The 20,254-nt window shown below is 43.8% G+C and overlaps 1 protein-coding gene across 1 annotated transcript in view; it reads right to left on the bottom strand.

Moving 5' to 3' along the window:
- The window catches only part of SAMD3 (sterile alpha motif domain containing 3), a 38,025-nt gene that overhangs the window by 6,707 nt on the left and 11,064 nt on the right, over positions 1-20,254 (bottom strand). Inside the window, exons 4-6 of the mRNA XM_026013389.2 lie at positions 16,308-16,493; positions 15,952-16,036; positions 10,827-10,994 (exon numbers count right to left, since the gene is read on the bottom strand). Of these exons, the coding sequence (XP_025869174.2) occupies positions 10,827-10,994; positions 15,952-16,036; positions 16,308-16,493 (439 nt within the window). The remainder of the gene's footprint in view (positions 1-10,826; positions 10,995-15,951; positions 16,037-16,307; positions 16,494-20,254) is intronic.

The raw sequence follows: 20,254 nt of genomic DNA, 5'->3' as shown, positions 1-20,254 counted from the left end.
AAACTAGTAAGATACCTAGGAAAAAAATCTAACCAAAGAGGTAAAAGATCCGTACTCTGAAATCTTAAAAATTATGAAAGAAATTGAAAGGAACAAAGAAATGGAAAAAACAGTTCATGCTCATGGATTGGAAGAACATTGTTAAAAAGCCTATACTACCCAAAGCAACGTACACATTCAGTGCAAACCTTCTCAAAATACCACTAGCATTTTTCACAGAACTGGAATAAATAATCCTAAAATTTGTATGGGACCACAAAAGACTCTGAAGAGCCAAAGCAATCCTGAAAAAGAAAAGCAAAGCCAGAGGCATCAGGACTCCAGACTTCAAGCTCTATTGAACTTGAACAAAGCTCTATTGAACTAAAAACAAAGCTATAGTCATCAAGACAGTGTGGTACTGGCACAAAAACAGACAAATAGATAAATGGAACAGAACAGAGCGCAGAAATGGACCCACAACTATATGGTCTACAAATCTTTGACAAAATTGGAAAGAATATCCATGGAAAAATGACAGTATCTTCAACAAATGGTGTTGGGAAAACTGGAAGCAACATAGCAGAAGAAAGTAACTGTACCACTTTCTTACACCATACACAAAAATAAATTCAAAATGTGATCTAAATGTGAGACAGGAAACTATCAAAATCCTAGAGGAGAACCTAGCCAGCAACCTCTTTGATCTTGGCCACAGCGACTTCTTATTAGATGTGTTGCCAGAGGCAAGAGAAACAAAAGCAAAAATGAACTACTGGGAGTTCATCAAGATAAAAATCTTCTGCATAGTGAAGGAAACAGTCAACAGAACTAAGAGGCAGCCTATGGAATGGGAGAAGATATTTGCAAATGACACCAGATAAAGGGCTAGTACCCAAAGTCTATAAAGAATTTAACCAAACTCAACACCCAGAAATCAAATAATCCAGTTAAGAAATGGGCAGAAGACATGAATAGACACTTTTCCAAAGAAGACATCCAGATGGCCATGAAAGACTCATGAAAGACTCATGAAAAGATGCTCAACATCACTCATCAAGGAAATACAAACCAAAACCACAATGAGATCCCACCTCACATCTGTCAGAAGGGCTAAAATTAACAACTCAGGAAACAAAGATGTTGGAGCGAATGTGAAGAAAGGGGAACCTGTACACTGCTGGTGGGAATGCAAACTGGTGCAGCCACTCTGGAAAACAGTGTGGACTTCCTCCAAAAGTTAAAAATTGAGCTACCCTCTGACCCGGCAATTGTACTACTAGGTATTTACCCCAAGGATGCAAAAATGCAGATTTGAAGAGTACATACACCCTGATGTTTATAGCAGCATTATCCACAATAGCCAAACTATGGAAAGAGCCTAAATGTCTATCAACTGATGGATGGATAAAGAAGATGTGGTGAGTGTGTGTGAGTGTGTGTATGTGTGTGTATAATGGACTATTACTTGGCCATCAAAAAAAACAAACAAACAAAATCTTACCATTTGTAAAGGCATGGGTGGAGCCAAAGTATTACATTATGTGAAATAAGTCAAAGAAAAATAAATATCATATTTTTCACTAATATGTGGAATTTAAGAAACAAAACAGATGAACATATGGGAAGGGGGATAAAAAGAAAGAAGGAGGCAAAGTGTAAAAAGAGACTCTTAATGATAGAGAACAAACAGAGGGTTGATGGAGGGAGGTAGGCAGAAGATGGGCTAAGTGAATGATGGTATTAAGAGGGACATTTGTTATGGTGAGCCCTGGGTGTTGTACGTAAGTGATGAATCACTAAATTCTACTACTGAAACCAATATTGCACTGTATGTTAGCTAACTAGAATTCAAATAAAATATTTTTAAATAAATAAATAATCTGCCTCCTGCTACCAAAAAAGAAAAAGAAAGAAAGAAAGAAAGAAAAAGAGAAAGAAAGAGAAAGAAAGAAAAGAAAGAGAAAGAAAGATAGAAAGAAAGAAAGAAGAAAGAAAAGAAGAAAGAAAGAAAGAAAGAAAGAAAGAAAGAAAGAAAGAAAGAAAGAAAGAAAGAAGAAAGAAGAAAGATTTGGTTGAAAACTTCAGGTAGACCTACTTTCTATGAACATGGGATGACTAGCAAGACAGACTAAAGTGAGCAAATCTCTAGAAAAGTATAACTTATCAAACCAACTAAAAAGAAATTCCCATAATCTTGCATAAACTTAATTAGAAAATAGAAGTCTTTCCACAAAGAATATAAAGCCAGGACCTAAAGGTTTTATAGACAAATTCTACACTTTCAAAAGAGAGTGTTCCAAATTTATGTAAATTATTTCACAAATTCGGGGGGGGGGGGGGACACAAGGAATTCTATGAAAGATTTCAATCCATTCTATGAATCCCCAAACTTGAAAGAACATCATAAAGGGGACATTACAAGTCAGTCTCATTCATGAAGAAATTCATAAATACTGAGAATAAGGAACAACTAACTTGAGCTTATCCCAGAAATACACTTGTCTGACATTACTAAGGGAACTACAGTAAACTAAAGGGAAGTATGATTCACTTGCCCATTATATTTCAGGCACTTTTCATATTGAAATCTGATTTTTTAAAAAAAAATGATTTATTTATTTTAGAGAGAGAGCATGAGCGGTGGAGGATGGACAGAGTGAGAGAAGCAGACTTCCTGCTGAGCACAGAGCCCCATGCGGGACTCAATTCCAGAACCCCAAGATCATGTCCTGAGCTGAAATCAAGAGACAGATGCTCAACTGACTGAGCCACCCACGCACCCCTGAAGTCTTAGGGCCACTGTGACAGAAAGATTTGGACCAAAAAGAAATAGGTCTTGAGAAATATGACATATAACAGTTCTATAATTAACCTGGATTATCTAAATAGGAATAAATATCATATACTGCATTAACCAATTAAAGTTCTTTTAAATGACCATATTTCAAATAATGCAGAAAAATTGTATAAAATTCAGCATCCCTTTAAAGAAAAAAAAAACTGTCATCAAAATAAGAAGAAAAAATTTTGAGACTGATAGTTATTTACCAAATACTTAGAGCTAACATTTTTAATGGTGAAATTTTAAAAGAATTTTCCTTAAAATCAGAAAGAGGACAAAGATGCCTACTATATTCTTATTCAGCCTTTTACAAGAGATCCTAGCCAGAGTAGAAAGATACGAAAGAGAAACAAAAGGCATAAAAATTGGAAAGATAGAAACAAAACTGTCATCATTCGTAAATTATGTGATTTGATTAAGAGAATACTCAAAATGGCATACATGTAATTTATTACTATTAAAGAGAGTTTTACAAAGCAGCTGAATATAAGATAAATATACAAATTTGCTAACAAACAATATGTAATTTTTTACAGTTGCAACAAAAACTGTAAAGCACCTAAGAATAGAACTAATAAAAAATACTCCATAAAGGTCTCCATAAAGGTCTTTATGGAGAAAATTATAAAATGATTAGAAATATTATCAAGATAAATAAATAGATATACCTACCATGTTCACTGTGAGAAAAACTCAAAATCCTAAGGAAGTCACCTTTCTCCAAATGGAACTGTAGATTCAACAATATTTTTATCAAAACCCAAAAAATCAATGTTTTAAGAATTCAAGCTGATTCTAACATTCACATAAAAGATTTAAAAACCCAAGAATGACCAAGGCACACCTTAAAAGATAATAATTAGGCTGTGATGGAAATTGAAAAGTATCAAGGCATTTTACAACTATGTAGATGAGGAAAGTTGATGTTCATGCAGGGATAGAAAACTGGGGCAACACAGCAGAGCTTCTAGACGCAGATCTCTAGAAAGAACAGAGGAGACATCACAAATGCCTGGGAAAGAGGACTGTTTTATAAAAAGTACAGAAAACTGTTTATCCATATGGGAAAAAAGGAAGAATAAAACAGATCCATACCACACACCTTATACAAAAGGAAATTACACTTGGCTTAAGAACTTAAATGTTAAGGCAGGACTTTAAATTTTAAGAAATATATAAAAATGATTCTTAACATTTCAAGGTAGGAAAGGAGTTCTTTAAAGTATTAATCACAAGAGAAACGATTAATAAATCTCACTCCATTGAAATCATAAACTTTTGGTCAAAAGATTTCATAAATTCACAACGGAAGGCACAAAGTAGAAGATATTTAGTGATCCAACCGGTGGAGTGGAATGCAACATGTAAAGAATTCTTATGAATAAATTTTTTAAAAAGGGCAACCCCAAGGAAATAGGTAAAAGGCATGAGTGGGCATCTCACAGAGAGGGAAAGGTGAATGTTTTATGAATGTGAAAGGCGATGAACCCCATAAATGATGATAGTGAGAATAGCAACAAGTCGCATTTTACTCTGGATCCACTGGCGTCCTCCCTGGGGGAGGGGGAGGTACCCGGTTCCTTGTCTGAGCGGGTCTCCCTCGGGGCGGGACCGGGGGACATGGTGACAGGTGCGCCTGGTGAGTGTGACTGTGTTCTCCTGGGGACAGGCGGGGGCTCCAACTGCTGCATGTGTGCAGGCCCTGTGTGCCGGCCTCTCCCCACCTCCATGCCCTGGCCAAGCGCTGGCACCCCTACCCCAGCCACGCAACAGGAACGCTGGGCAGCCGAGCTCAGGACGCAGGAACTGGAAACACGGCAAATGCCATCAGTAAGAGGATGGCCGGGTAAACTGTGTTTTGCTGTCACAGTAGATCTCTAAGCGAATAGAAGAGTGAATGGACCACACACTGAGGGAGCCCGGGTGCGTCTCAGAGCCAGTATGTTGAGGGAGGAAAAGGTCAACGTTGATGACCGTCTGCATCCTTGTGTAGGCTGCCCACCAAGCAAATCCCAATAATATAAGATACCTGGCGTAGGTGGCAAATTCACAGGTGTCAAAAGCAGGTGAAAAAAAAAAAAAAAAAGCAGGTGAATGAGAAACCTAAAATTCAGAGTCCAGGGCAGTGGTGTTAGAGCAGGTGATGGGATGGGCAAGAATAATGGGCAGACACACGGTGTGGACAGTGTTCTCTCGAAGCTGCAAGTTGGTGTTTGTTTTGTCATGAGTTAGACATATGCTCTGTATGTTCCTTTACAAGTCTCAAGTGTATGGAATGAAGGTTTTTTTTTTTTTTTAATTTATTTATGATAGTCAATACAGAGAGAGAGAGAGGCAGAGACACAGGCAGAGGGAGAAGCAGGCTCCATGCACCAGGAGCCCGACGTGGGATTTGATCCCGGGTCTCCAGGATCGCGCCCTGGGCCAAAGGCAGGCGCCAAACCGCTGCGCCACCCAGGGATCCCAGAATGAAGGTTTTTAAATAAAAAGAAAAGTCTTGATTTTTAAAAAGGAAAAGGAAACTAATTATAAGCAGCTTTCATTTTCTTGTAAGGTAGTGGGAGCTCTCTAACGGGTAACATGGGCAGCCCGAGGCCAGTATGCATGGCCTACAGTGTGCTGAACGGTACCCCCAACACCCCTGCCCGATTCATAAAATGTCACGGAGCGTCGGGCTTCTGGAAAGCTCTTACCTGGCTGGACTAACATAATGTCGGAAGGTTGTAGCCTAGATCCAAGCACTGTATTCCAAGGAACGGCTGGTGGCATCGGAATTTAAAATCCTCACCTTTTCATGATTTATGTACCGTTAGAGCCAGAAGGAACCTGGAAATTGTCTGGTCTGTGCTTCGAGGCTTAGTGACGAGCACCTTGAGGCTGTTACAGGGGAAGGACTGTCGCCAGCACGAAGGGGGGCGCAGGGTGGCCGTCTTGGGGTAGTGCCTGCTATCTATACAGACAGGCGGCCTTGCTAACTGCTGGCAAGCTGGCAGCTGGGCATCTGGTCTCAGGGGCAAAGACAGTGGGAGGGGATGGGGGGAGGTGGCGGGGGATGTGCCCCAGAGGTCAGGGGAAGGACAAGGCAGGAAGCAGGGACCAGACTCCATGTGGCCATGGGGATGGACGAAGGGACACTGAGGGCCCGGGTGAGAACTGTGACTCCTAAGGAATCAATACCTGGGCTGGAACAGTAACTGGAGTTGAATGCAAACTGGACGATTGCTCACGCGGGTCTCCTCCTCCTCTGCAGGATTGTGGAAGGCCGCAGTGGGCCGCGGGTGGCCGCAGAGGGCCGCGGCTGACGGCTAGAGCCCACGCAAGGACTGCCCCTCTCTAACCTGGATTCTGCTGGAACACGGAGGCTGCTTTCGCGGTAGGAAGGCCCAGCAGGGCTGCAGCCCTGCAGCTGCAAAGGGAAGCCCGCCTGGACGCCTACTACACATGATGCCGCTCTGCATCCTGCAATCTGAGCAAGCTCACAAAGCTCGTGTCTTGTCCTGGAACTTCAGTGGTTCTTACATGGACAGCATTAAAACTCTACCTTGGAGGCACAACATAAAGGTCCGATCCCCAGGTCTGGGGATGGAGCTCTGCCAATCAGCAGCAAGTGATGGCTGTGCTCCCTGCCACTGTGGTGTTACCTCCAGGGTGTCGTCTCGCCTTCTGATTCCCGGCAGGGCATCCTTCCCTGAGTTACCTGGCTGGTGGCCACATGAGCCTACCGAGCACCTGAAATGAGGCCAGTCCAAAAGGAGATGGAGGCTTTGAAACACTGGATTTCAAAGACTTTGTGTACAAAAAAGAAAAGAAAAAAAAAAGGTAAACCATCTCAATAATTTTCCATAATGATGGCATGTTGAAATAGTTTTGTGGACATATTGGGTTACATAAAATATACTAGTATAATAATTCCACCTGCTTCTTTTTGCTTTTGTTTTTTATGTGGCCACTAGAACATTTGAAGCCACACATGTGGTCTGTATTACATTTCTGCTAGACACAGCCGCGTTAGAGGCTAGGCTTTTCTGCATATCACGTTCCAATCATCCTTGTTTTCAATTCCATTGTCTTCCAGTTGACGGTGGAAATGAGGTTTCTCTAGGTACCTTGAAAGGTCTCCCTGTGTAGCACTCAGTTGTGTGGCCCAGTTGGCCGGCAGGGAAAGGGCAGCGACTCTGCCCTGTGCTGGTAAGACTTCACAGCATTGGGGCATTTGCCACCTGCCGATGGCAGTAATTGCATTATCTCCAGAATGCAATTAACTGTCAACATTTCTCTTCAACGTTTGCTGTTTTGCTCAGTTTTGCACCATGAGAGAAACATCTGTGCAAAAGCCTATGAAAATGATTAGGGTTTGTTCAATAAATCATTATGTGTCAGGTGCACTAAGAAGCAAACAGTAATGAAATCCAAAGGAGCCTTTGAGATAGTCTTAGCATTTGGCCCTCTCAGCAGTTTTTGCAGAACTTTTGATTCCATCTCACTTCTAGTGCAAGGAAAGGTACCACACAAAACTTCTTCATGACTTTCAAAGTTATGAGGTACATATATACCCAACAAGGAGGAAAAGAAAATGTCTTAAGATGGAAATAAATCGTAAGTATCATGTTAGTAATTTAAACACTCAGCAGTTTGTCGATTTATTTATTCACTTAGCGAGTGTTTGGAGGACTCTGGGATACAAAAACAGCCTACAGGATTTATTAAATCCCTGCATCAGTGTCTGGGACATCATGTAGGTTGGTTTGGTTTGGTTTTTAAAAAGCACAAGTTAACCTCTTGAAAGAACCTGCCACAGCATGTTTGATAGGATATTTCGCACTGGGTGGGGCAAGATAACAGTTTGGTTTCCTCCATGTTTCAGACTCTGAGAAATGTTCTTAACATTTCTCATATAGTCACAATGGAGATGATGTGCTCTGTACTGAGGAAGTAGAATCTCCAAGGGGATTAGCTGAAAAAAATAAAGCTGGTATTTTCTACATGAAGCAAAATAAAGTTTCCCTATGTTGTAAGCATTTCTATTATAACAAATGGTGATACTTTTCATAGATCTCCCAATCCAGATAAAGGACAGAGACACAGACTACGAAATCCCTGGGGTAAGGATGGCAGGAGCAGCTAGATCCTCCAAAATGCCTCTGTCACGTCATGACGCCAACACAAAGAGGATCCTGGGACATGGATCCGAAGCCGGACGTGCCGTGCTGGGAGCCCCTGCTATCCCTCAGGGTAAGGAGAATTAGGCTGCTGTACCCAGCAACCCCCAAGCCTTCAGCAACAAAGGTTTATTTGTTGCTCATATGACACGTCGGTCTTGGGGCCTAGCTCCTCATCCTCCTCGACCAAGGACCTGGCTTCACCACCTAGAATGTTGGGAGGCATCACTGATAAAGAATCAGTGGGGAGGAGGGCGCACTGCATACTGGGTCATCATTGCATGTGTCACTTCTTCCACTTCTTGGCTCAAGTCAGTTTCACGGCCACACCTAGCTTCAAGGAAGTGGAGGAGCAACACCCCTATGGATTGTCTCGAGGAGACAAGATGGTTAAATTGGTGCACAGAGATAATGTCCACATTGCTCTATCTCTGGGTTCCATGTCACGTGAGAGCATAGCTCTCCTTCTAATTTTGGCCAGTTTTAGATAGGGCTCTCTGTTAGCTGCGGCCAAAAACGTTTAACTGAGGTATCAGTGTTCTGAGAACACCCAATTCTCAAACCAGAAAACGATGAACTAAATGAATTCTATAGTCAGCAAAACACCTTTCAAATATGAAGGAGAAATTTAAGACATTCCCAAATAAATAAAAACAGAGAACTGGTCACTAGCTGATAAACAGAAATTAGATTGTGATTCAAATCCACATGAAAAAAATAGAGCACTGGTAAAGGTCATTACTAGGTAAATATAAAAGACAGTATAAATGTATTTGAGGTTTGTAACTCTTCCATATTATTTTAAAGACAATTTTGTGAAGCACTAATTATAAAATCTGTATTGATGGGCATACAAGGTGTAAAATGTGATTTATGTGACAATAACAGCACAAAAAAGGGAGAGGGATAGAGTTATATGGGGACAAAGATTTTGTATGCTATTGTTATTAAATTGATACTAATCCAAGCTAGATTATTAAAAATCAAGATGTTAGTTCTAATTCTCAGGGCAACCACTAAGAAAATAACTAAAACTGTATATGTACTAAAAGAAACATGGAGGAAAATTGAATTAGTACACTCGAAAATATCTACTTAACACAAAAGAAGACAGTAATTAAAGAATAAAATAACAAAAAACAAATGATGAGTAAAAAACAAATAGTAAAATAGGAGACATAAATTCTATCTTGTAAGTCATTATATTTAATAATTGGAAGAATAGATGGTAAAAATGATCCAACTATATGCTGTGTACAGGAGACACACTTTAGATTCAGACACAAAGTGTTTAGGGTAAAAAGATGGGCAAAGATACGACAGCAAACAGGGAGAGGGAATAGCTATCCTAACATCAGACGAAATAAGCTTTATAACAAAAACTGTTCATAGAGACAAAGGAAAATATTTTGTAATGGGAATAAAGCCAATTCATCAGAAAGATATAGCAATATGAACTTATATACACCTAACAACAGCGTCCCAAAACTCATGTGGCAAAAATGGACAGAATTACAGGGAGAAAGAGACAATTCAATAATGATAATAATAGTTGGAGACTTGGAAACCCCACTTTTAAAAATGAACAGAACCACTGAGCAGACGATAAATAGGGAACTAGAATACTAGAACAGCTGCTATTCCTGGATAAGACAACATGGATTGTAGGGATTCAGAATGGATATAACAAATACATCATAAAATTAAGACCCCTGAGAAGATGGTATCAAAGGCAGTTTTGAAGAAACTGAGTTATTGAAAACTCTTAAAAAGAAACTAAATGTAGGTTAAATTAGCTGACAAAGATAAAATAATCTATGCATCTATAGATCATACTAAAAGCCTCTCAACTAAGAGAATTTCATTGCAATTAGAAAAAAAAAATCAGAAAGAGAAAAGCAAAAGCTCCTATAGAAATGTCAGAGTCCTTTCTATACTGCTTCAAGAAAACAGAATAAATTTTCACCAAAAAAAAGTCAAGCCAAATTTTTTTTCAAAAAATTTTGAAAGAGGGACACCTGAGTAGCTCAGTGATTGAGCTTCTGCCTTCAGCTCAGGCAGTGACCCTGGGATCCTGGAATCGAGTCCTGCATTGGGCTCCCCACAGGGAGCCTGCTTCTTCCTCCACCTGTGGAGAGAGACAGTCTTGGTACTTGACTTCTCTTCTACTTGGTAGTTTGGGCATCCTTCCTGAGGAGTTCGTTTACTTTATTAGCAGGGGACATTTGGGGCTTTAACCATATTTGGGGGTTTTGAGGAAGCTAAGGAAATTTATAGGATCGCGATAATTAGACCTACACGTGCATTACTTATAGCAAACCCGCTGCGGAGGGAGGTACCTGTAGGCCTGCAAGTCCTCACAGGCCACCTCTGGGTTGGCACGGGACACCGCCTTCCGGCAACAGAAGAGCAGGATGGAGTCTGTATCCATGCCTGTGGGTTACATTCTTCCCTAAAACTTCGAGGACACGGGCTTCCCTACAATATGAGTGCTAACGTCTGTCTGTAGCAATAAGAACAGCAAAAATACAAGCTATATTTCATGATCAGAGGAAGAGACATTTATCAAAGACCCAGAACAGAAGGGTGTTTCCAGGTTTTTCAAAGGTTGTGAAAGAATAAACACGAGATGATGAATAACGCATCCTGCTCAAACAGTTTCTGGAAGCCCTCTTTTGGAAATAATATCACTCATATTTTTAGCCATGCAAAACAGATTTCCCTGCCTCCCAGTTTTCAGAAAGAATATCTCATTGCATTTTACTGATTTTAGATGCTATCACTTATTATCCTTTAATCAATCAATCAACACAGTATCAGAACATTTAAACATCCAAGCTTACTTTTATCCGGACAATTTTAACCTTATCAAAGCTTGTATCAGTACGAGATTTCTTTGTCTGGCCTCTTCGGTGTCCAAATTTACACTTATTTCTCATCACTTGTTCATCATCTTCTATGGGTCTCCGAACATATTTAAAGCGATCTTTGAGAGCTCGTTTCCATAAAAACTGCATAAAATGTAAAAAACAAACAAAAACACCCACAAAGACAAGACTTCATCTTCAAGGAGATTGGAATGATCTCAGACAAACAATAAAATCTTTATCACTCTTGGGCTTGAAATTATTTTCACATCAGAGTAGTAGAAATAACATAACTATCCTTCCACTTACCTTCACAACAATCTTGCGATGCTGCTGTAGAAATCATAATCCCTAAATGATAACTAAGGAAACAGCCAGAAAAATAAAAATTAGTTCCCCGATGCCACCTAGTTATTGCGTGAATATGCTGGCTCTTAAACCTGGATTTTTCTAATTCCCCACATTGGATGTTTTCGGCCATAGTTGCTGTCTCTGCAGTACGTTCCACTTTTCCTCTGGGCTCTAGGGAGGAACCAACAACTGGCTCAGGTGGATATTCATTGATGCATTTTCTTAAAATTGTTTTCTCTATCACCCCCTGAAATCCCCTTTGGCGACGACTGCAGCATTCCTTCCCCAGGTAGGTGCGGGGCGTGGACTGTTTCACACACGAAGGCTGGGCTTGCCTAGGAAGGAGGGGACACGGGAAGGGCCCACTGAGCCGAGGTGGGTCATTGCTGTTCCGGAAGGAGAGTGTCCTAACGGCAACGGAGAGCTTCCTGTTGCCTGTGCTGGGCCGCAGACCCTTCCTGCAGCAGGTGCATCTGAGCAGCGGTGGGTCTGAGGGTGGGAACACCAGGCCAGGGCGTAGGGACAGCCCTGGGAAATGGGGGGCGGTGGCAGGGGTCCCGAAAGTCGCGCGAGACAGGAGCCCGCCCCGATGTGGAGGCGTGGGGGGCGCAGGGATCCCCAGGGAGCTCCGCTGCGGTCCAGTGTGGATTGGTCACGTCGCGGCTCGCGGGGAGCTTCTGTCCTTGGCTCTGGCCCTAGGGCAGAGGTCCTCAGGCTCTCTGGGCACCCCTCCTCGGGGCGCAGAACTTCGGGCCCTGGCTTGTCTTTGGGCGGTGCGGCGGGAAGGTTGGGGGTTCTCACAGGTTCCGTGGACGCCGCGGCTGCGGCCCGAGCTGGCCGTGTGGCCGGCGGGTCCTCCCGGAGCCCAGAGGGTGCGGCCTTCTGGGTGAGCGGGATTGGGGGCCAGGCCAGGAGGGCCTCTGGGCCCCGGTGGGCGAGGAGAGCAGGCAGGCGGCTGGGCTCCGCGACGGCGAGGACCGCATGGGCCGCAGCGCTGGGCTCGGTGGGCAGTCGGGCCAGCGCTGGCCTCCTCAGGGCCGTGGGGCCCCAGAAGCTCCACCGCCAGCTTGCCTGGCCTGGTACCCGGCGCTTGGGCCCTGCCCTGGGTCTCAGCTCGGGTCGCTGCCCCGGCCAGGGCGCCACCCTCCGTCTGCGCTGAGCCGTCCTCATCCGCCCTCATTGGCCCTCACTGGCACTCTCCCGCTTCTGGGCTTTTCCATTCTGTTCCCCACCCCACCCCACCCCTACCCCCCGCCTGCCCCACTCCCGCCCTCCCGCGTTGCCTCCTGCTGCTGCTGCCTGCCCCCCCTCACCAGGCCGCAGGCACAGGGGCAGGCTCACATCCGCCACCTGCCAGCCGGGACCGCCGGCGTCTGGGAAGCTGCCCAGGGGATGAGGCGTCAGTCCCTGGTGCACTGGCGGCCCTGGGCCATCCCCTCCTGAGCCCCAGCGCCTTGCAGAGGGGCGGGGAGCAGCCTGGGTGTCGCTGGGTCCCCCCTCCTGAGCCCCAGTGCCTCGCAGGCTGGTGGTGAGCAGCCTGGGCATCCCTGGGTCCCCCCTCCTGAGCCCAGCGCCCTGCAGTTCTGCAACCCGAGGACAGGGTGGCAAGGACCGAAGCTCTCCGGAAGCCAGGATGTGGCTGATCCAGCGTGGAGCTCCCCGGGGGCCCCCATGGCTGGGCGGGCTCCTGTCTCCCATGACCTTCGGGACTCCCTGCCGCTGTGCCCCATTTCCCAGGCCACACCGGGTCTCGGAGCCCCTCCTGGAAGCTGCTGGCAAACTGAAGTGTTGCTCAGGCCCCTCTGCCCTGAGGGGACGGGCAGCAGGTAGACGCAGCCCAGGGCTGAGTGTGGGTGGCTCAGGCGCCCTGGCACCTCCCGCAGGCTGTGCGGTGTGGGTGCCCTTGGTCTCCTTAGGCCCAAATGTGAAGCTGTGCACATCCCTCGCCCTCCTGCCTGGCTGGGCCTATGGATGCGGTGGGCAGGCCGCAGCCTTCCTGTGGCCCTGGTGCCAAGACCTCCCTGGCCTCCCCTTCTCCCCGCATTAACTGCCGGGGGGACACCCACCAATGGGGGGGCTGTGCCCATGAGCTCTGCACACAGAAGCCTCAGACACAGCCCCACCCCCCTATGCCCTGCACCTGGGTGGGCAGCGTGACCCCCTGAAATAAATAGGCCGCTGACCCAGGAGCTGCCCGGGGCCTTCCAGCAGGCGGGGCTCTGCCGCATGTTTTAAACCCACATATGATCCGTAGGAGCGGTTCGGCCAAACCCAGACTAGGAACCCTCTCCTACGGCAACTAGACCAGACTTATCCAAATAATCAGAATCAGGAAAAACCAAAAAGGGCGCAGAGACTCTGAGACCAAACGAAATTGAAGAGACAGTGAAACGCCGTGAATGATCCTTGGCTAGATCCCATAGCAGAAGCTCCATTTCAAGGACATTTTTGGAATAATTGGGGACATGGGCATATGGGTACATCTATCCTCCTGCAGTGGTTGTGGATGACACCACGTAGGCACCGCTAGTTTCCTTGGGCATAACAGCGCTATTGTGCTTACAAAGGAGGCGCCTCCCGGCACAAGGCTGCCCAGGGAATGGCCTCGGAAACTTGTTTTCTGTTGCCATAGGCTCAGCCAAAGCAAATAAGTATGAACCACAAAAAATAACTGGGGCAAAATATCAACAGTTAGAGAATCTAGGACGGAGACTCCTAACCATCAGGATTTTGCCCTCCTCCCAGAGGGCACGTGCGAGGTTTGGAGAGGCTGTGGTCCTCGTGGCTGGGGGGGAGGGATGCGCGGAACATCCTGCGGTGCGAGGACAGCGCCTCTCCGCCTCCACCACCTGGGCCTCGGCGCTGCCAGCGTGGGGAGCCCTCGCCCCAAGGCTTCAGGTGGAGGGCGGCGTGCATGGGGCATTCCTACAACCTCGGTGCCCACATGACAATTCCCCAAATAAAAGCTGAGAAGACAGTTAGCTCTAAAAATGACCAAGAGCTTGCTTGCTTGCTCTCTTTTTCACCCACAGACGGACATTCTCAGACATCATCTACGTCTTCCCTGCTACAGGAGACACAACGTCATACACCCTTGCTGGGGGAATCGGGGTAATTATCTACCACGGGCCTCAGTTTCCCTACCACCTGTGTGTGTGAGCACGGGCCAGGGAACGCTAAGCGACTTCGCAGGTCTCTTTATCAGTTAAGCGTCTTTCATGAACACCTCGGGGGACACAAGTGCATAAAGTGCACACACGATCCAGGTGAGCATTATCCACTACGTTCTATTTGTCTCACTTTCATAACCATGAAACCAAAGGTCAAAATGTAACTGGATAAATACATATTTGCTTATATGTATGCAAAGAATCTCCGGAAAGAATCTTAATAACATCAGCAGCTTCTGGGGAGGAAGATTAGGTACCGAGGTAGCTAGGGGATGGAGGTGGGAGGGAGACTTCCATTTATATCTTATTGTAGCTTTTGAATTTTGAACTATGTGAATATGTGACTTGTTCAAACAGAAAATGTAAATTATTATTTTAGGAAGGATGTCATACTAGAAACAACAACAATGCTTAAATTCCAGTCTGGCTTTCAATGGTTACTAGCCCCAGACACAGAGTACTATCCCTTTTTGAGTCTGAGTGGTAAAAAAAAGTATATATATATATATACATATATATATATATATATATATATACACATATATATATGTATATGTTGTAGGAATGCCCCATGCACGCCGCCCTCCACCTGAATATATATATATATATATATATATATATATATATATATATATATATTCCCTCTCCCACTCTGGAAATTCTGATTCTATCCACACATAATAAACATTTCTTGAAAATACAGAAAGAGAATGGAAAGATGGAAAGGAGGAAGGAAGGCAAGCAACGCTCCAGTGATGATAGCACTGAGGGAGGTGTGGTCACATCCTTCTTTCTGCGCATTACATCCCTTAAAGACTCAACAGGATACATAAGCTTCCAAACCACTTTGAGGGAGACACAGAAAGATGATGGCAGAGAGACATAGAAGACCTCAGAACGTACAGCTCCAAGTGTGAATCCTAATGGAGACTACGGGCTTTGGGTGATAATGATGTCCATATAGTTTCACCCACTGTAGCAGGTGTCCCACTCTGGTAGAGGACATTCACAATGGGGGTGGCTATGCCTGGGGGGGGGGCAGGGGTTTGTGTGAAACCTCTGTACCTTCCTCTCAATCCTGCTGTAAACCTAGAACTGCTCTAAAAAGAAATATATATATATATATATTTTTAATAAATATATATAAATTAATAAATAAATTATATATATTATATATATAAATAAATATATATAAATTAATAAATAAATATATATATTTAAATATATATATATATTTAAAAACGCAAAGGAACACACAGAGAGTCAGAGAAGGCATCAAAAAAGAGCAGAGACAGAGACAGAGAAGGAGAGAGATGGAGGGAGAGAGGGAAGAAGGAGGAAGCGGGGGTAGAGAGAGACCAAAGATAAGAAAAAAACAAGGACTGACAGATGAGACAAAGCTAAAGGAACAAAATCAGAGAGAGAGACCAGCTAGAGACAACGAGACAGAGAGAGAGAAACAGACATGGGTGGATAGAGAGACTGAGGGGAGGGGAATGGGGCATACAATTACCGGACAACTCAAAGCTATTATTTTAAGATGGGTGGAGGTGAATGGCATGGCACCATGTGTCACTTACAAAGTCACAGCCGTCCTCGTCCAGGAAGGGGTAGGCCTGCAGCAGCGCGTTGACCACATCATTGTACTGCTGGGTGCTGGGATACCTGTTGTGTGCAACGAGGACATTTTTCACTTCAAGCAGCCTGCATTCCTGCCTAGGAGTCCAAATTGTACTCCCTTTCCTTCATAACCTTCTGTACAACAATGGAGACCTTCAAATACAATGTTGACAATTGTAATTGATCAATGGGCAACGTTGGGCTTATTACCAACACGTCATCCAAAATCTGAAGAGTTTTGGCTCCCAATGAGTTCTACTCCTCTCTGAAAACAGAGCCCCTCCCAAACCAGCAAGGATGGCCCGTTATTAGTCACAGTGAGCCTTCCAGATACTTAGTCATGTCGGCTTGGAGAAACTCAATGATCCTTATCCTCACGCTGTGATCAGGACACTTGTGTTCTGCTAACATGCATTTGACATCATAGGGAAACTCTGGCAAAATGTAAGACTTAGTCCACTGCAATGCTTTATTCCTTGCTAGAACATGTTTCACATTCCTTCTGTTAAATAAAAACAGAGAGTGAAATTCTATTTCAAATAGATGCAATTTGTGAGTTCTCTACATCCCAAGAACTTATAATATAAACCACTTTCCTGAGGTCTAAATATGGAATTCATCAATCCATCTTGCCTCTACTATCTATCCACAAATGTTTGCGGGCTCATTAGATATCTCTGTTTTCTTTCCCTTTGTACACACATAAATATTTGTAGTTCTGGAAAGAAAATGTCTTAATAAAAGAGACTGCGGAGTAAGGCCTAAAGTTGGAAAGAAGATTGAGCCATACATCTTGAAGAGGGAATATGTGACGTAGAGCTCAAAACGGAAGAAGATATCCAACTAAAAGAGTTAGTTGCAACTAAGCAAAGCAGATGAGGCATACAATTAAAGTCTCAGCACCTGATTAAGAAAATCCTTCTAATTGATGTACTCTCTTGCTGTTTACAGTGAAATACAAGATCCGCTTAATTTAGTTGGTCTTTGGCCATGTTAATAAGGTAAACTGAGTTTCTAAATTAAAAGTACATATCAGATACTTATATTAGATGAAGTTTCTACAAAAGGTTACAGAAAACTATGGCTACAGAAGGCAGATGAAGCTGATCAGTGTTTTCCTGGGGCTGGAGATCGGAGTGGGGACCGCAAAGGGGGGTAAGGGAGTTATTCAAGGGGATGGAAGCATTCCCAAATGGACCGGGACAGTGGTCACACAGCTGTGAAATCTGCTAAAAAGAACTGAGCTGTGTATTTGAAATAGATGAACTGCACGTTAGGTAAATGATACACTAAAGCTATTTATATAATTAAGTATCAGAACCACTTTGAAAACCTTAAGGCTAGCTACTGATGGTTAAGTGTGTAAAAAGAAGAATCTATTGTAAAATTTCCACACAAGTTACCAGAGGCAATAGGCTTGCCTTGGAAGGGAAGCGAAGTAGTAGAGGCAAGCCAAGTAGAAGACAAAGAACAGAAGGATTTCCGGAATTAGCCTAAGTAGGTTCGTTTTCTGGCACACCCATGGAATCCTTAGTTGTCCAAACAAAATTCTGATGAGTTTTGAAAGGCCAGGCTTCCTTTAGAATCTGAGGTCCTATGTTATCAGAGTGCGTGAGGCATTAGGAAGCGTGGGGGATGAAGAAGAGAGGAGAAAGCCCTCCCCTCCCCTTTCATGATAAGCTCTCTCCTTTAGGCCTCTTTGGCAGCCCCACGTCAACGGGGAAATGTCCTGGCTAAAATAAGCACGTGGGTAATTTCATACTTGATCCAGGGCAGCAGTAGGCAGTTCCCCGACGGAATCTGTGCTGCAGCCAAGCTACTCCCAGGATGTTTCTGTCTCATTTCTTTCGGTCGTTCGGCCAACGGTGAGCGCGACGACGTCTACCAAAGGCCACTTAGTCTTCTGCAGGTTTCCTTTCCTTTTTCCCATGATCTACCCTTTACCAAGGCGGATGTTGTCGGCTGTGTTTTGTGCCTTCCCATGTTTTTAAAAGGTGCGGTAACTGCACTGGTGTTAAACTCAGTTTCAGTACATTTTATCTCCTTTTCCCCAGGAGTTTCTAGTAGCTAAGTTAGCTGCCCGACACCTTTACGCCTTTGAGGTCGCTCTCTCTTCAGTCCTGCATCGGGATAACTTTAGTATTCCCGTGCGATCAGAGAGGGCTTCGTACAATGTTCACCTTCTTCTTCTATGTGTTTTTTCTCTATGTCTCTTCTCCTCAAAGTAAGAGTAGCGACTACAGCGCATGGTGTTATGTTTGTCAAATGCCCTAAACGTAGCGAGACACATCCAAGCTCTGTCAAACCTAGATATTCCATCTTCAATTAACAGCATCATTAGGCAAAATCAAGGGACATCCAATTTTTTTCTTTACATTACAGCACTTTAACAAGGTTAAGTGGAAGTGAGGGGAATGCAAGTCAGGCTAACTAATTCAAGTCCAAACAAATACAGCACAAGCAAAGGGACTCATCAGAAATTAAAAATATGCTCCAGTTTGGGAGCAGATAACTGCTCGCATACTCATTTCACATCCACAAAATGGCATTTGCATTGGATCAAAAAATCTTTACTGTGAGGTTAAAATTATTCATCTTGTCTTTACTGAGGTACGGTTGAGCAAGATACCAGCAGAAGTCACCCTACAGCAAGTGCAGGGAGCAGAAAGCATTCCCAAACTGAGAGGACACTAATATTTCTGTTCCCACCTCAGTGTCAGTGCTCTTCGACAAGATCCACCAAACAGCACACCACCGATCCAAGGGATCTCAATCCTGGGTATCCAATAAAATCGACCAGAAAGATTTTAAAACAAAGTTAATGGCTAGGATTGATCCGGGTTTAAATGAATCAAAGTCTACTGAACTACCCAGCTTATATGTAGAGTTTATATTTGTAATAAAAAAAAAACCTTATAATACCGTCGACACATCTGATAAATGACAGTGTCATTATTGCAATATGCCCTAGTTTTTAAAAACTGAGATGAGGTTCTCATGAAAAGGCTCACTGAATCTGAAACTTTGTCTAACTTTTTTAGTTCTCTTATCTTTAAGATTTTTTTAATCTAAAATTGACTTCATTAACATATACTGTAGCATCCGTTTCAGAGGTAGAATTTAGAGATGCATCGGTTGTATGCAACACCCAGAGGTCACTACTTCAAGAAGAATGAAAGTTATCTTAATTTTGCAGACAGTAGTGGGGGGGGAGCATCACCTACCATAAGGAAGATAGCTCCAGTAAGAACAGGTGAGGATGAGCCCCAGCTCTCTAAGGAAAGATTTCAAGACACAGAAGACAGCGGTGGAGCCTTGGCAGTGAGCACAAGAGACATAGGTGTCACCCGGGAGAAGGGACTATTTCTTTTATCTCCAGCATAGATAACGTTGCCTTAATGGAATCACTGCACAATGACCGGTGGAAGGGTGCATGGACGGCTGAGTTCTATTTGGTCTCAACAGTATTGTTAACATTTCAGTGGCTCCTCACTGCATTCATACCCTGGGAATCCAACTCACCATCTGTGCTCCACGTATGTCCCTCGTGTCACACCCATCCTAGCCTTTCCTTAATCTCTTGCACATTAATCTCTTCCCCGTCACTTTATAAGACTGCTTCCTCGAAAGTCAATAATGATTTCCTGATTTACAAATCCACAGCCTTTTAACACCAGCCTTTTTCAAGACATTCCTGACCACACTTAGCACAAATGACCACTTCTGCTCAGCCCCCTTTTCTCTCTCATTTTCCTACACACTATTTTACTTGCCTCCTCTCTTTCTATCTCTCCCAGAACCCATTTATTTTATTTGCTCACTTACTCGTCCTTTATCTTCTGTGTGAGTTTACACATGGCTTGGTCTTTGCCCTCTTAAGCCTCAGTATTGATCTACGCTTTCTCCCTCATAGAGCTCGTCCATCCCCCGTGGCCTCAGCTCTGAGCTATACATGGAAGGATTGTAAATCTATCATCAATAATTTCTTTTCCATGTGTCATCCTACTTCTCCAGAAATTTGTACATTATTAATTTCATGATCAACATGTCTGAAATAATTTATAATCTTTTCATTTCAAAGCCAGTTTTCCATTTGCTATCGACTGAGTTGTGTCTCTCCCACCAACCTTCTGTATGTTGAAGACCTAATCCCCAGTGAGGCTGTAGTAAAGATGGGACCTTTACAAAAATAATTAAGGTTAAATGAGCCCCTGATATATAGGATCAGTGTTTTTGTAAGAAGAGGCATCAGATCACACACTG

This window comes from Vulpes vulpes, chromosome 1 (assembly GCF_048418805.1).
Source record: "Vulpes vulpes isolate BD-2025 chromosome 1, VulVul3, whole genome shotgun sequence".
Classification (NCBI taxonomy): domain Eukaryota; kingdom Metazoa; phylum Chordata; class Mammalia; order Carnivora; family Canidae; genus Vulpes; species Vulpes vulpes.
Note: the sequence above shows the minus strand (reverse complement) of the source record. Positions and strands in the feature narration are given on the sequence as shown.